The sequence below is a fragment of the Ischnura elegans genome, chromosome 3, assembly GCF_921293095.1.
Source record: "Ischnura elegans chromosome 3, ioIscEleg1.1, whole genome shotgun sequence".
NCBI lineage: Eukaryota > Metazoa > Arthropoda > Insecta > Odonata > Coenagrionidae > Ischnura > Ischnura elegans.
The window spans coordinates 95,710,029-95,726,035 of record NC_060248.1 but is presented as its reverse complement, the minus strand read 5'-3'; the positions used below and the strand labels follow the sequence as shown (position 1 = coordinate 95,726,035).

Genomic DNA, 16,007 nt, shown 5'->3' with positions numbered 1-16,007 from the left:
ACAAGGTCTAATTATAAGTGATATATTGTGTAAACAAACCTTACGGCTATGTTACATGGTTCATTTATTTGCTCAAACTGCTGCATGAAATCTTATACCCAGAAAATAGAACTTGTGCATCTTTTCGTACAGCCATCGGTACACATTTTGGTGTAGAGTATCGTGAACCTGATATATTTACCTGGAGGCATTTACTGACTATAGCTTTCATGTAGTGGAGTTGAATAAAAATACCTTATCTGTATTTTATTTAGTTCCTATTTCTATTTATAAGTTTGTATGTCTCTCTTCTTATAATTGTCTGTATACTTATTTGTCTTCATTCTTTACAGATGTTGCTCTGAACCAGGACGATACAGCCACCAATTCTAGTGTGGAAGTTACAGTGAAGAGTTGGCTGGAACATGCTAAAGCAAGGCATGAGAGAGAGGTGTAAGTATTCGTTTGATTATTATATAGGTTTGGGCAAGGAGGAATAATTTTGGTCTGGATACTTTTTTCGCAAGTTGCTCCTGTTAAGGGAGCTCATATAAAGTAAATTTAAATAATTATTGAACATCTTGTAATACAAGGTTCACCCTTCCATGCTAAAGGTAGAGAAAATAGTATTGTTATGTATTATTTTCAGATGTAGATTCCACTACCAAGTAATTCAAACATTTGAAAACAATTTTTGTTCTGCATATGGGAGGTATAATTACCAAAAACATGGTTGAAAAGGATCTCATGCTCTATAAAAGTTCGATGTATAACACCTGTAGAACTTAAGAATGGGATAACTTATTCAACAGGGATGGTAGTTGCACAGTACTACAGAAGCTACTATTTTCTAGTAGCTCTAGCTAACTAAGATGTTTTGAAGTAGGTGTTGTTGTAGGAGCTATAGAAATTTCAGTAGCTCACAGCAGGCTTTAGCTGCTATTCACCTGTTATGTCTCTGTCGAAATGTGAATATTGCCAGTGAGCTAGGTTTTCACTTTTGCCTCGATACCAGACTACATTAGAAGATCTATTTTAATTATTAAGATTGGAAGAATTCGGAGATCTAAATCATGGAATGGCCTTAACTACAGCAAGTTTTTGCTAGTTTTTCAAAGTTTCTATTTTTTTAAGTTGCATCTCGGCCAATGCAGCTAAGTGGTTTGTGTGCCAAATCAGTGTGGCTGTTTTCACACTAATCCCAAGAGATCTAGTCCACTTAAACTTCCTCCTTTAAATTTTCTAGTTTCCTTTACTCCTATATCATATTCAGCTCCTCTGCATTAGTCTTCCTTAGCTCCAGCTTATGTAACACAATTCACTCTAGTGTAGTCATAATCTTCAAGCAGAGACCAATTGTTCAGAAATATTATCCTCCATTTGAATGCTTTTTCCAATATCTTTTTCGAGACCTCTACTTAGCTGTCTGGCAAGGATGGATCAAAGAATTTTTTTTTAGATGGTGCACCAGGGTCTAACAGGCAAACAGTCTTCTCATATTTGGGATTAAAATCTAGTTCAACAATTGTTCTATGAAAAATGTTCTTAATCATAATGTATACATTACTAACATATTAATATTTTTACTCAACATCTTTTCTTATTTAAGAACAAGAAAAAGTTAAAGAAAAGTTTGTAAAATGTATTCAGCCTCTAATGGACAGGTTTCCTAATTTTGAAACCTTAAGAATGTTAAACACGTGACTAATAAGACTATAGCGTCCTGTCTTATGTAATCTGCTTGTTACGTACAAGATACAATTTCTTGCTACAATGAAATGTTTATATACTTCATTATTACAGGAGCAGTGCAGGAGAGCATGACCGCTGAAAAAGATGTGGAGGTTGCCATCCAAAACTGGCTAAGGCACGCCAAGGAGCGGTTGCAGGGGAAGAAGAAAATTTAATAATATGTATGTAGTTTCTTGCATTGTATTATTTTAAGAAGCCAAATAAATATTGTGCATGGAATTGATGCCTTATTTATTTAAATTCTTGTCTGGACCTATTATTTATTTGTATCGAACAAAATGCAATCCTAACCTAAACGTGTCCTCAAGGTGTCCAGAGCGGACAATTTCAGGTCGTCCATAGGCCACCTTTTTTACTGACATGCGGACTTGCAGCGGACATCATTTTGTATGAATTCGGCTGTCCGTAGGATGTCCATAGGCCACTTGGCGGACAATCACCGGATGTCCGAAAGGTGTCCGTGTGCTGTGTGGGTCCAAAAATATTGTTTAAAACGCGATTCATGAACTTAGGAAACGATTGAACTCATGATTGTGGAACATTTTTTTGGTCCCTTTACCAAGATGATCTTTGGACTTAGTTTTTGGCGCCTACGATGAAATTTTTTAATGTGGATGCATCTCCAAAAATATTGTTTAAAACGCGATTCTTGCTCGAAATTACCATAACACTCTCCACAAGCCTTACGATACCACACTAAGCTTTCATGTACTCTAAACGCATGATAAACAATATTTTCTACCGAATGACCCTACCTGTTCACTATGAACCGATATTTTGAACTGTTCTTTTTACTGAACAGGATCAAAGTGAACGGTTCATAAAAATGAACAGTTTAACCCACCTCTATCTATGAGGCCTGACTCACATGGCTTATACACCTGGACCCAGGGCCGAAACTTGGGAGTTTTGTATGGATGTTGTCAAAGAGATCAGGTTGCCGCTTCCCCCCTACTCTGATCACCCCCTCGCTCTCTCTCCCTCCTCCATCGCTAAAATATAAGACATGCGTAAGCTATTTTTTGGAGAAGCGGTAGTTGAAATTACACACCGTATGTTTGCCATTAACACGCTCTATTAATATTATTGTTTAATAATTTATGTATGCATGATAATTCCAAATAAATTTAGTAGAAATATTAAATAACTTTATAAAAATAAACTTTTCAAATTTTGTCGACCCCTGAAATCTGCCGTCGGAGGCACGTGTCCCCTTTGCCCCGCCCTAGATTCCCGGTCTGCCTGGACCTCAAGAGGAGTGAGGACATGAGGAAGGAGTCGCCACGGCAATAGGAACCCTCCGACGTGATGGAGAAAGGATGGACGCGGAATGAGAAGGATGGAGGAATCCTGCGCCGTCAATAAGGCGACACGGGCGACCACGAGCGGAACAGCATTTAATGTTCTTAAGGCCGTTTTACACGGTACACGGAATTGCGCAATCTGTGGTACGTGCGAAAGCGCAGTCAAAATTGCGACGCGTAAAGCGGTGAATTGCTAGAACACATGCGATAATGCGAGGATGCGAGACGGCAAAATAGCCCCTGTTCTAATTTCGTTCATGCATTCGCGCAATTAATTCCACGCCATTTTAGAAATTAATTCAGGTCTAACCTGCGCAATTCCGTGCCCCGTGTAAAACGGCCTTTAGAGAAATGGTTGATCATCTTATGAAGAGAATGAGACAGAGATATTTCTCCAGACATTTATTTCGTCAATGGCATTCAATAACAATATTTATTGTAAATTATCATGAAGTCATGAGGAGCTAGCGCTCAACAACTGGCGCAACACGTCTCATGGATCGAGATGCGCGTGCGAATAACTGGAAGCGATGGCATGAATGGACTTCTCGGGTGAAAATATAAACACATTGAAGACTATGGTTAGGGTTGATGTTGAGACCACCTGTCTCAAAGGTAAAGCGTTTAAAGGGGGCATATCTGCTTGCGTATGTGATCAAAGAGTCTATGCGCCAAGGACCTCCTCCTCCTCCTCCTTAGCCTAGTCGAGAACATCAGATACATGTGTCTTCACCACGTTTCGACCAGGGGAAGGGGAGAGCACAATGTCGCAACGTAGCGAATGGTCTCCGCTGTAAACAAGAGGGGGAGGGCGAACAGAGAGACCGCCATGTTTACCAATCGCAGCGCGGACGACAACAGCTACTATGGAAATAAAATGCATAGGTCCAACAAGTCCGCATCGCGCGTGGCGTACGCGTCATCACAAAAATCGGAATAAAAAGGAAAATCGAGGGGGTGGACCACGAAAAAGACAATATAGTATTCTCTCCATACTTATTGCCCCAGGGCGGAACTAGAAGTTAAGGGTAGGGGGGTTTAGGCGCAACTAAAACTGGGGGTCTAGGGGAATACAAGCCAGGGTAAGCGGGAGCTGCGGGGGCCCTCCCCCAGAACATTTTCAAGATAAGTGGTGGGTTTTGCTGCCTTCTGAACGATATTTTATTAATATTTAATTTTAATATAATTTAATTTCAATAATGATTAATATTAATATTCTGCAAGTAATATTAATCTAATTCAGTAAAATTAACTGAACTTCAAAATTTCTCTGAGCTCTGGGGGGTTTATCCCACAAAAACCCTTCCCCCCCCTCGCTGCGCCACTGGTGTTGTCACCCACCGCGCATTTAAATGGTTAAACAAAAGTCGTCACTGACGGGCATAGCGGAACGAATTTCACGGAGCAATAAGCTATAAATTTGACAGCACACCTAAATTTATATTCGCGATAATAGGATATATCAAATTCATAACTTTTCAATGATAATCTTCGCGACTGAAAATATTATATTGGCACTTCCGTGGTCTTTTTACTATTTCGCTCGGTAAGATGAAAAACTGATAGTGGGGCGAAAGCGGATCATCATTTCCCAAGCAAGAAGCGCGGTAATGAGATACAATTATCGAATGAAAAAATCTCACACATCCTCACGCTTAATTTGGTCGAAAATAAAAAATTCTTATATTGCCGCCTCATGTTGACGCTACATAATTTTATACAGTAGCTATCGGTTATTAGAATCACCGAATATAGAGCGCCAACTTATTCGGTAAATCACCAAGAACGCAATGAGTCCAAAAAAAGTATTGAAGAAAAGAGCCCAAATGAAGAATTAGCCGAGTTATATTCAGTAAATTGGGAGAGAAATCCGTTTGAACGGGTAAGACGCAATCTGCAGTAGCCAAAGAGAAACTACAAGACAAGCAATCTGTAAAATTCTTGAAAACCGATAAAGTGCATTCCCCGTTATCATCTGCTCGAATCCCCAATATGGGCATGTGTCTTCTTTCATCGCTCTCTAATCTCTTTTCTTAAGATGACGCATACCTCCCACTCGAACGGTCGTATTTTTTGGCGACGCAATGCTTACTTGAAACTCACGCCGTCATCCAGAAATTTTCATGATAAGTAGAGCAAAGCTTTTTTCAACATTTCCCTAATTATCAAATATTAAAGAAATTACACCTGATAAAATACTGGAGTTAAGTTTTTAAATTTGATAAACAGGCAAATATTCTCACCGTTTATATTTTGCAACCTGAAACTTTCAAGATGATAGAATGAGTTTTTGGGGCGTATAAAGTCACCGAGAAAGACCGATCGAGAGGATCGTCCCCTTAAGGGATAAAAAATACGTGTTCAGTGCATTCTACTGTGTGTATATGGTCGTATATATTTCGCTAGTAGACATACTGGAGCGTTTTTGACCTCGTAAATAATGAAATAATATTGCTTTCTAACTATAAAGTATTCGCTTGCCTTCAATTTCAGAGTATATTTACACATAGGAGAGACTGGGGTAATGGCGTGGCGGTCACCTAAGGGAAATTGAGTATAAAACTTCACTTTATTTAAAACGTATTTACCGAATATTTTCATTCAACGGCTAAAAATATAAATATCAGGACTCAAAAACTTAATAAAACGCTACGTGATAGAACGATATGCTTACCTTGTACGTGAGATCAGTCTCGCCCCATGAAATGTAAACTGTAAGAGCTGATAGTGGATTAAACTACTGTCTTTCTTGTAAGGCGAAGTGTTAAAATAGTCTTTCTTATACAAGAGGCAATTTACGACTGGCAAGATATCGAGTACAGCAGTAGTATATCCATAAACTGTCGTGAGTTGGCAGGACCAATCAGTTTGACTCTGCGTTATCCACTTTACGAGAAATCATAGTGACCGCCTTTAACCGCTGATCGTCATTACCCCAATCTCCCTTACCACAGGATACATCGGATGATTGGGGCAGCCGCTTAACCGGAACTACAGTAGTACCTCAAACTAAAAAATAAAGTCGCGGTAACGTGTGTATTTGAAAAATACCACAGAACGTATTTTTCACCGATTAGGAAGATCTACGAAGCCCCCGGACCACAAGTAATTGCGACATAACTCGGTGCAGTTGCAGCAGATGTGTGAATCGAAGCGAGAAGGCCGTGACCCACAACATTTTGGAATGAATCACTAGCACAGAGGGTCCACGGCTGGAGTGGTTGCCAGGAGACCGAGGGGAGTGGGTAGGTGGCTGAGGCTCCAGCAGTTCAGCCCATCTCCGATAGCTTTAACGACCATCACGTTGGTGCATGGGACGAATGCAGTGGAGACTCGTCCACGGGAAAAACCATTTTATGAGCTCAAGAGATGGAATCTCCTCCAAAAGACACGACAGATGCCTTGACGGGTCTCAATTCGAAGAGATGCAACAGGCGTGGAGATAGCTGAGGGTATTGGGAGGGAGGGAGGTGTATTGTTTAAAACAAGTTATACACCCCACTCCAGGCTGATTTTGCTCACCTTTCGAGTTAATTCCTTCATTAGATCGCTTCCGCAGATTTTCTACAAATTTTTTATCTCGTTACAATCAAATTTTTGGTATCCTCCTGAAGGCAAGCCACCCCGCAGAATAAGCTGACAAATCGAAAAATTAAAAAAAATTATCATTATTACAACAAAATATCTTCAGATATTAGACTTAACATAGGCGCAACCTTCTTCCGCAAACTCAGTTTGAAATTCGCCTTGCCAGAATATAGCTTGGTTGTGTAATTGGTGGCAGACCTGACACGAAATCGGGAGATTCAATTTCGAATACGACTAAGCCAAATGATTTTTTTGTGGTTTATTTCAACCTAGGTACAAATAAATTAATTAAAAAGAAGTTAATTAAATACGATTTACGGGGGAGAAATACTCCCCCTTGAAGTGGAGGTACCCTCCCCTCCCCCCAAAATCCCATGTGGGTGGGTAGTCCCATGGCCCCCGGCCAATTCCGTTCATGCTACGCCCATAATAAAAGAATAGAGAACAAAGCGTCCCACGGCGAGAGAACTTGTATAGGACAACGAATGACTTCACACAGAATGGAAATCTAATGAAAATAAAAGATCCACCGGCGGGTTGGAAGTTAGAAACGTGCTCGTATTGGTGGATTTTGCTAACCTTGCGAGTTAATTCCCTCATTAAATCGCGCGCTCAATCTCTTCTCTACCCTTAGTTTAAAAAATCTCGATTCAATTTAAAAGCCCATCGTTAAGAGGACGCACTACACCGACCTCTCCTATTGTGTCTTTTTTTGCGCGACTCATCACATGTTTAAAACTTGACGTATCACCTAGAAACTTTGAGTGTTTTAAGTAGACCTAGACAAGTATCTCAATTATAAAAAATTTAAAAATGAAAACATTATAAGGATAAAAATCCAAACTTGAGATGCAGGAAAATGCAAACAAGAGTCACCCCGAGAATTACCTTTTTTGGCTCAATAACATTACGTAATATAATCTTTATTTAAATAACTACACCAACTGGTTTCCCAAAGGAAGAGGCTTGTCTGGAGGTGCCATAAACACAACGTACAGTTTTTATAATAACAAGATTAACATAGTTACAGCTTAACATCTCACGTTTTAAACGTGTAATTAACCCCGAAAACACTGATTTAGCGGTAGTGATGCGTCCTCTTAAAGAAGAAAATTACTTTAATTGCTGTTAACCTAGTAAAAAGTGATACCATCAATGCTCTAAGGTTTTCATGCCGGTTTCTGGTTTAAAAATAAACCACCTCCGATTCTAAAGAAAGCATATGGTACACCACAAATGGAACGGAAATACTTATCTTTCCGGTAGATCAACTATGTTAAACCAATGCTAGGTATAGCTAAGGTTTAATGGGATTTAGCCAAGACTGCCTCGCGAAGTGCTCATCCTGTCAGCGGGTAGTAATGTCGAGAGGACTTCAGGTTTAAAAACGGAATAGGATATGCTCCTTTCTATTCCGAGGGAATAGGAATGGAAAGCTCTATAACATGAAGCCATAACGATAAGCGACTGAATAATATCTACATAGTCACGCAAAGAAACCAAGGACGCTGCAAATCCGTCAAAATACCCCATATCACGGAAAATTAAATCAGAGCTGCTGAAGACTTTCGCATTCGGCCTTTTAAAGGCACATATCCATTATCAACCCAAATTTAATCGAAAGTCCTTTCTTTCATCTATCTCCTTTTCATGTTATGAATATTCATAGGGAAATGGATCATCACAATGAAAATACCCTAGGAAACGATAAAAACAGATATAAAAACTCAACAATAAAATAGCCACGGCTTATATCAACAATTTGAACAATTCATATGGAATAAACATAATGCTCCGTTCGGTTAACCACTGACTGATATTATATAAAATAAGCAATATATTCTAGGAGTTGATAGTTAAGTACATTAGATGGAAAACCTTCTAAAATGGATACGCTAATAATGCTGTTTCCGAATACCTGCAGGACGACCCACGCTTTGACCAACACACTACAGCCTACCTCTCATCGGGCACCCTGTCGTCCGCCCCATAGCTCATCCGTTGCGTCCACCTTAGAGGGGACTCGTGAGTCTCGTTCCTCATCGCCACTCGATACCTTCTGCTCTCCGCCGTCTCCTCCCGTTCATCTGTCGCTATACCGTCCATGACGCCGGAATCGAAAGAAAGGTCCGCTCCCCGTAGCTGCCGAGCGCGTTATGCGGCAGCCGACGTTTGATCGAATAACTCGAGAGATTATGACGCGCACCTCCGCGAATGCCAGAGCACACTGGAAGACGAGTATATCACGAAAGCCGTCCCGGCGAGGAAGCGGTCGTAAGAGGATATGATGCGCGAGCATTTTGTCAATGGCGGAAGTCATTCTCCTTCGTCTCCTCTACCTTTCCTGCATGGGGATTACGATGCGGTAAGGAGCTTAAGGAATTAGGGAGGACGAACGTTTCCGGGATGAGCCTCCTTAGAATTTTCGAAGTTTCCACAGCCCTCCATCGCAAAATATAACGGCGCGATTCGTTTGAAAAATGCTATGCGTGGTGTAGAATGGCATTAGAAGGATCATATGGTGAGACGTTAGAGACTTCGAAGCTAGTCGAGTAGAGACTTAGAAGCTAGCGTTGAGAACGGATGCATGTCAGTTCGACTTTGAGTATAATATAGGAATCGGTATATATTTATAGATAAGACAGACGCGATAACATAAAAATGGCCAAGTTCTAACAACATGTATTTCAAAATTTGGCCGGTCTGAGTTAATACTGCTAATGAAAAATAAAATTCAAGCAAAACACAATTCTTCGTTCGCAAATGCATGCTGCTTTTTCAGTTTTATGTATTTTTTGGTTTTTCATTTCAATTAAAATTATTCACAATAAAAAATAAATTTTTTGGTCTCCTGAAAAGGTGCTATTTTTGAGATACGTGTTGTTAGAACTTTGCCATCGATAAGGTTATTATACACAAAGGGGTTATGTGCAAAGGGATTGTAAGGTATACACATAAATTATTTTTTTCATAAAAAATAAATTCTCGCAAAGGATTTTTTGGGTTTATAAACACTTCCAAAATATACTTGGTCCCATAAAAATAATTTATTGCAGAATTAAAGAAAAACGGATGAAATAATTAGCATAGTAGCGTCAAGCAGTTAGATCATTTGACCATTACAGAGTCAGCCAATCGGTGAAGATCTTAGATGCCGCTTTGATAAATTGGGTGAGGTACTGGAATGACGCCTTACGAAATAAATATGGCGGCTTTTGTCTACATGAAGTGATATAGTCAACATCGATATGTTTTCATTGATTTATTGAGAATTCGGGAAGATTTCGTCAATATTTAGTCGATACGTCCATTAAATTGCGGAGGAAATCAACTTATTCAATGGTATTTGTCAACGTCGTACAATTTAGAATGCACAAAACCCGTACTTTTTATATCAACTTGGCGTCATTGTGCAACCAGAGCGAAAATACACGAAATTTATGAAAAATAAACGACAATAACGCTTCGTAGAGGCAATATAAAACGTAAGTTGATATTAAAACATGAACCAAACAGTTAATAGCTTCATCATTTTCTTGAAAATTTTAGTGAATTTTTAATTACATATAAATTTATTTTTATAAAGAGAAAATACTAACAATGCCGTATGGGGCATATGGGATATATCCACTCGTCAGAATCCGTATATTTCGATCGCAAGATAATCCCTTAATGATTACCATAATTTGAAGATGACCACTGCATACTATCCGTATGAATATTGTGCATTTTTCTAAGTTAACCGTGTTACAATGCACAAAATTTATTGTAGAGGTTGGAATTTAATTTTCAGCTGTATTATGCCCCTAAAAAACATCATAGACGGGTGTTCGGGACCGCTCATGAGAGAAGTTGAGTTTTTGTCGACGAAGGTAATCAATATTATACTTTAAATTATATATTGAAAGATGCTTAGTGATTACTTAGTGATACTTACACGTAAAGTCTGTAAAACGATGACTGATGACAATTTAAGCTTTCCAATCTGGGTGGCAATAACAGCGAAGAACGATAAAACCAGGGGGTAGATATATTTGAGAAACACCTCGCAAGATGTGCAATACGTCGCTGATAATATAATTTTTACTGCAGTAAATAGTACAGCAATAGTACATGTAGTTATCAAAAAAGCTATGATGAACTATAAAATAACAAGTTTCATCGAATTATACACTAACGGCTGATCGCCAAAATTCTCATGAACATCGTCAACAATCATATATCTTGTGTCATTCGTTTACAATACGGTGCAGAAATGAATTCCTAATTCGTTATATTGCTTAAATTAGAAACATTAAAACGCGTCACGGTTTCATTAGAACACAGATTTCATAATTAATATGAAAAATTATAAATTACCTTGAAATTGCGCCTTTGAAGACACTCATTCCATGAGCCAGCGCTTCCCACAGGTCGTATATCTATATATATATTCTATACGGTAGAGTTTAAATGCCCAGATCATCTTAGTTGGTAAGATCTCTATGAAAGACACCGGGGTGTTTCGATTTACCACCGCGTAATTATTGCGCCAAAATAAGAAGAACGAACTTCTTTAACTTTTCTATTTAAATATTGTTACGCGAAAGAGTAAAGAAATTCATTTACCGGCATTTACAAATAATGTTTAAACGACCTAGTTGGCTAATGTTCATGCGTTTATAGCCTTAAATTTCTGAGATTGGTACACTCCTTTCCTCTATTTCTCCTTTTCTGAAGCCTTTTCCTTCAGTTCCCTGATGCTCCTCTTCCTTGTGTCCTACTTTACCCCTCCAACCACTCAGCAGACTTCACGCACCCTGGAAATAATATCCAGGCAATCGGAAGATTATGTCCATACAGAAGTTCGGGGTTACATAATCGTTGAGCCAATTTCACCCTAATTTACCCCTTCCAGACCCCTGATTAATATTGAGGTGCCTCCGTATGATTCAAAAATCGGTCTGGCCTCGACATCTGAAACGAAAGGGCGATCGCTCAGTTGCATCCATTGGGTCGCAAGCACATGATGTACTGATAAGGTTTCGATGAGGCAATCGATAATTGCATTTAAGCGATTGGCCCATCGAGGGCAGCCTACGGCCTTGAAGCGTTTCGGTCACCAAAAGCCCCCTTGAATATTAATCGGACCCCCAATCCCTCTCCCATGCTCCTCACACGAACGGACATTCAAATCATCCATGAAAGAGATTATAGATAGGGAGAGGGTTTTGTAATTTTCCAATCAAAACCAATTGATCGGTAGTTCAAAAATAACGTAGAATATTTATTTCATGTTTCGTTTAGCACGTCAACTTTTATGAAGTTGGTAATTATTATCAAATTCAATAAGAATGACATGATCAAATATAACGAAGAAAATGATTTAAATAGATACGAATTTTCATAAGCAACCTACAAAAGCCTATAACAAATATTAAAAATATTTGTACGTCGTATAAATATTTCAAGCCTTTACTCAAACTCAGACATGAGTTGGTGTGCGTAACTGTGTCTCATTTAACCACGGTCCCATTGTATGGAATTACTCAGGCACTGGGAGGCTAGAATTGAACTAGAGCTGCGGTCAACGTTTCTGTTAATTGGTCTACTGTCTTATTGTGTCAAAAGTCCTTTACCAAGCGCCTACACTACCGTTTGTCTACTCTACGCCCGCTTTGAACTATTTCCTTGAACTGCTCCGCCTTGTGCTTCAAGCAGCTACTATCTTATGAAAACACTAAATACGATGAACTGAAATCCTTGCATACCTCCGATTTTGCGCCCGAATGACACAGTGAGGTGAAAGGTAATTCACAAAGAACTCACCAAGAAAATAATGTACCCGCGTGGATACACGTGACAATGTATTCGGGATAGAACACGCGGAATTTACTCAAGACGGACAAACGCAATTGGGTTCTTTTATTTGCAAGTAAGCTGTGGCGGGTGATAAATAGGTTTCGTCCTCTTTGAGTAACCCGAAACAGATTCAAAGGAAAAGCATCGCAAACATATGGATCAGTCAAACGCGCCTTAGGCTGCACGCGCCTAAGCTAATAATTGTGCCGGTCGCTTTTCTCTGTAAAAGCATGTATACTTAGTAGTACATAGTCAAGAAAGCTCCTCCAAACAACAGCTAACACATCAGTCACCATTTAAACAGGAAGCGCGAGGCATACATTAAGCAATAGGTCTCCCGCAGAATTTTACGAAATTACATTCCATAGGCACATCTCAACGGAGGAATGCGGATTTGAATATAAAAGTGGTAGAAACATTCAATTCATATTTCTTGCATCTAATAAAAACAAGAAAAACATGCCGCTAAGTTTTCAAGTTTTGCACGAGTAACGGAGAAAATAATCATTCGATTTATGTTTCCGCCGAATACAAGATAATGCAGCGGTATGAATTTGCACTTGAACTAATAATAATATGCGGACCTATTGATTTTATGCAGATGAAATCGTTCGCAATGAATGTATAAAAATTAAGGATGAGTTGGTTCCCGTTTTTAACCAAGTGTTTCATACCCATTGAATAATTTTCAAATGCTATCTTAAAAAACCAGACTGAAATAGTAGGTGCATGAAGTAATTCCACAAGCAAATGTATCCATAACATCCAATGTATTTTATGTTTTCAATTCAAATGTGCCCTATAAAAGTTTTATAATTGTGTTTTGCGTAAATTATTTCAGATAAGATTCTTTTTTCCCTGATTCCGGTCCTTAGCTGAAGAACCGTCGGAAACGATAACCGAAGAACTGAACTGACCTAATACTAACTTAACTCATATCGAAATCTAGAAAAAAATAGCTTGAGAATCAGATCATGGATTCTGTGATGTAACACAGGAGGGAAATCAAGGTAGAGTCAAGGAATCTCGTTCATGGTATTATTGGTTCAGGGATTTTTCATAACGCCCAAACCAATAAAAGTGCTACGCTGTATAATGGCTGAGGTAATTAACATGGAAAGACGCGGTTAATGCTTCACGATTTTTAGGTGCTGTCATACAACATTCCGCCAGTCTGAAGTAAAGCCTAGATGAAGCATAAGAAAGAAGAGCAGCAATCACAGCGCACATTAATAAAAGGGTACTGACTGGTCCTGGGAGAATCTTCCATCCCAAATAGACTGACAGATACGAAAAAAAGGCGTGGTATTTTTCTCGGCCATCAATTCCTAGTTTTGTGGCTTCCTCGAGCATAGGTAATCACGAAGACATTTTCAAGGCAAGTAGTGATAAGATATATCTATCACTTCTTATTTGCAATGGATTAACCAAAGGCGGTACTTACTCGCTGGATTACTCAATGATAATACGATAGCGACCCGACAAAAATGACCAACATGCTCATCAAAACGTCATCACACAGATATGGAAGGAGAAATATACATTACGACGTATTTACTCCAGCAAAAAAATCTGAAAAAGAACAACTCCTGTTAACTCATAGGAAAATAAGTGGCTCGAAAAGCAAGAAATATCATCAGCGGGATCATGTGATATAAATAAAGCGATTTTACAGTGACAGGATTTGTATGAAAATGTACCGCAGTAGCATGCCATTGAAAATAAATCAGTAAATGGGCCTTATTTCGGAAATTTCAATTATGCAAAATATCAATTTATGTTTTTGAAACTCAAAATGGTGTCTGTAAAGAAGGGATGTGTTATTCAAAAAGTCATTGACTTTATAGTAACAATAGGGTGGTTTCCTATTTTTCTATTTTTTTGTCGTAGGACTTGGCACAGAATGGATTAGCATTATTCGCACGAGTCGTGTATATAACAATAATTGTCCTGTACGTGACAAGCGTTTACAAATTCCTGATAAAAATTCTAAAATTTTTGGGGTCTATCATATTAATTTAAAAAAAATTGTATTTTAAATAAAAAAAATAGTGAGGATTGATATGTTTTGAAATTGAGCTGAGTTTTGGATCCATAATGCCGTGACCCAACTGGTGGTTGACTCGACATGCACCGTAAGCAATTTTTAAACGAGCATTAGGTCACGGATAATGACAAAATACGACCGTTTGAGGAGGAGTATTGCGTCCTCTTCAAATTTAGCACTCTACTGACACACTCGGTGATGTCAAATAACTGGAATAAGGTCACCTGGAACGCGAGCAGCTTCCAAGAACAGGACACCGCTACCTACTTCACTCCGCACCGCAGGATGTTTATTTATTTCTAATAGGAAGAGCACGTACCGCCGTGAGGTGACCTTGGCCATCAAAAGCGTACGTGATAATCTTGAGTACACAACGCAGACAAAAAATGAGACAACACGACAATGGAACCGATAGAAAGGTAGGTAGATAATACGAGGAAGTGACCGATAGCTATTGCCATATGCATCATAGGGAAGTGTAGGGAAGGAAGGGAGGAGAGAAACCCGGCGCCACAGGGAACACGGCTCAACGTCCCCTCTGAGGGAAGGAGTGCGGTACTTTAAGTGCCCTTTATAAAAAAAACATGCACGTATAGGATTTTAGCCTCTAAATTTTTCAATTTCGACGAAGTCCGAAACCCAAGTCTATACAGTAAAATTTTGGAATATTTAGAAATTATTTCTAACTTCAGTCATAGAAAACAACTGCATAACAAAATTGTCATCTAACAGTAAGCATAGTAGTTCGTTGAAATTTCAAATTGATTAGATCCTATATGAACACGACAATTTCAATACAATTTGGTAGCAGAGATATGTTTCCCTGATCGTTCAGGGAAAACGATCAGATGAGAAACGGAAGAAGGATTAGGTGAAACCCAGCGCCGAAAATTATCCAAAGCGTTCTCTAAGGAGTCAGTTTTCTCTTCCATATTCGACCAAAACAATATTATTTTCAGCCGCTTCTACTCCGGAAGGCGGCATCGGAGGAGCATGACAGTGAAATCACAACCAAAATTGGGATTCACACCTCGGTCGCCAATACGAAGAGCCAGTTGTCACATCCGCACACTGCCTGACATTACTTCGGAAATGTCTTTCTTCAATGGGTTGAGCAAAAGTATCGGAAAAGCCACCCATGAATAAAATATTAGGAAAATGTACCCAATTCCTATTCCCACATAGGTTGACCCGATTGCCTCTGTAAGAGGTGGTGACGTGGGTGACAGATGAGCTGCGACCTCATTTCAGAGTACGTTGTCACACAAAAAAACTCGGAAACATACCGGTGAAAACACTTGTGCGGGAGGCGAAAAAGTAAAACACTATTTAAAGATTTTAAAGGAATCGACTGCTGTTAAATGATTCCGCTGAGTAGCTTCTTTTCGCAAGAGTTTACAGCGTTTAACACAGTTATAAGAAAGAGATAGGTGATGAAGGAAAAACTTGAGGAAATAGATCTCAAGTTATTGTACTCGTACAATAAAATAGAGTAA

The 16,007-nt window shown here is 39.0% G+C and overlaps 1 protein-coding gene across 6 annotated transcripts in view; it reads right to left on the bottom strand.

Moving 5' to 3' along the window:
- LOC124156169 (cytosolic purine 5'-nucleotidase) overlaps positions 1 to 16,007 on the bottom strand; it is a 207,768-nt gene that overhangs the window by 28,431 nt on the left and 163,330 nt on the right. The window contains exon 1 of one of the 6 annotated variants that reach the window (XM_046530533.1): positions 8,584 to 8,781. The exons of the other annotated variants lie outside the window; for them this stretch is intronic. Within the exon in view, the coding sequence (XP_046386489.1) occupies positions 8,584 to 8,729 (146 nt within the window). The 5' untranslated portion in view covers positions 8,730 to 8,781. Of the gene's footprint in view, positions 1 to 8,583; positions 8,782 to 16,007 lie in introns of those variants that run through there. 6 annotated transcript variants of the gene reach the window in all.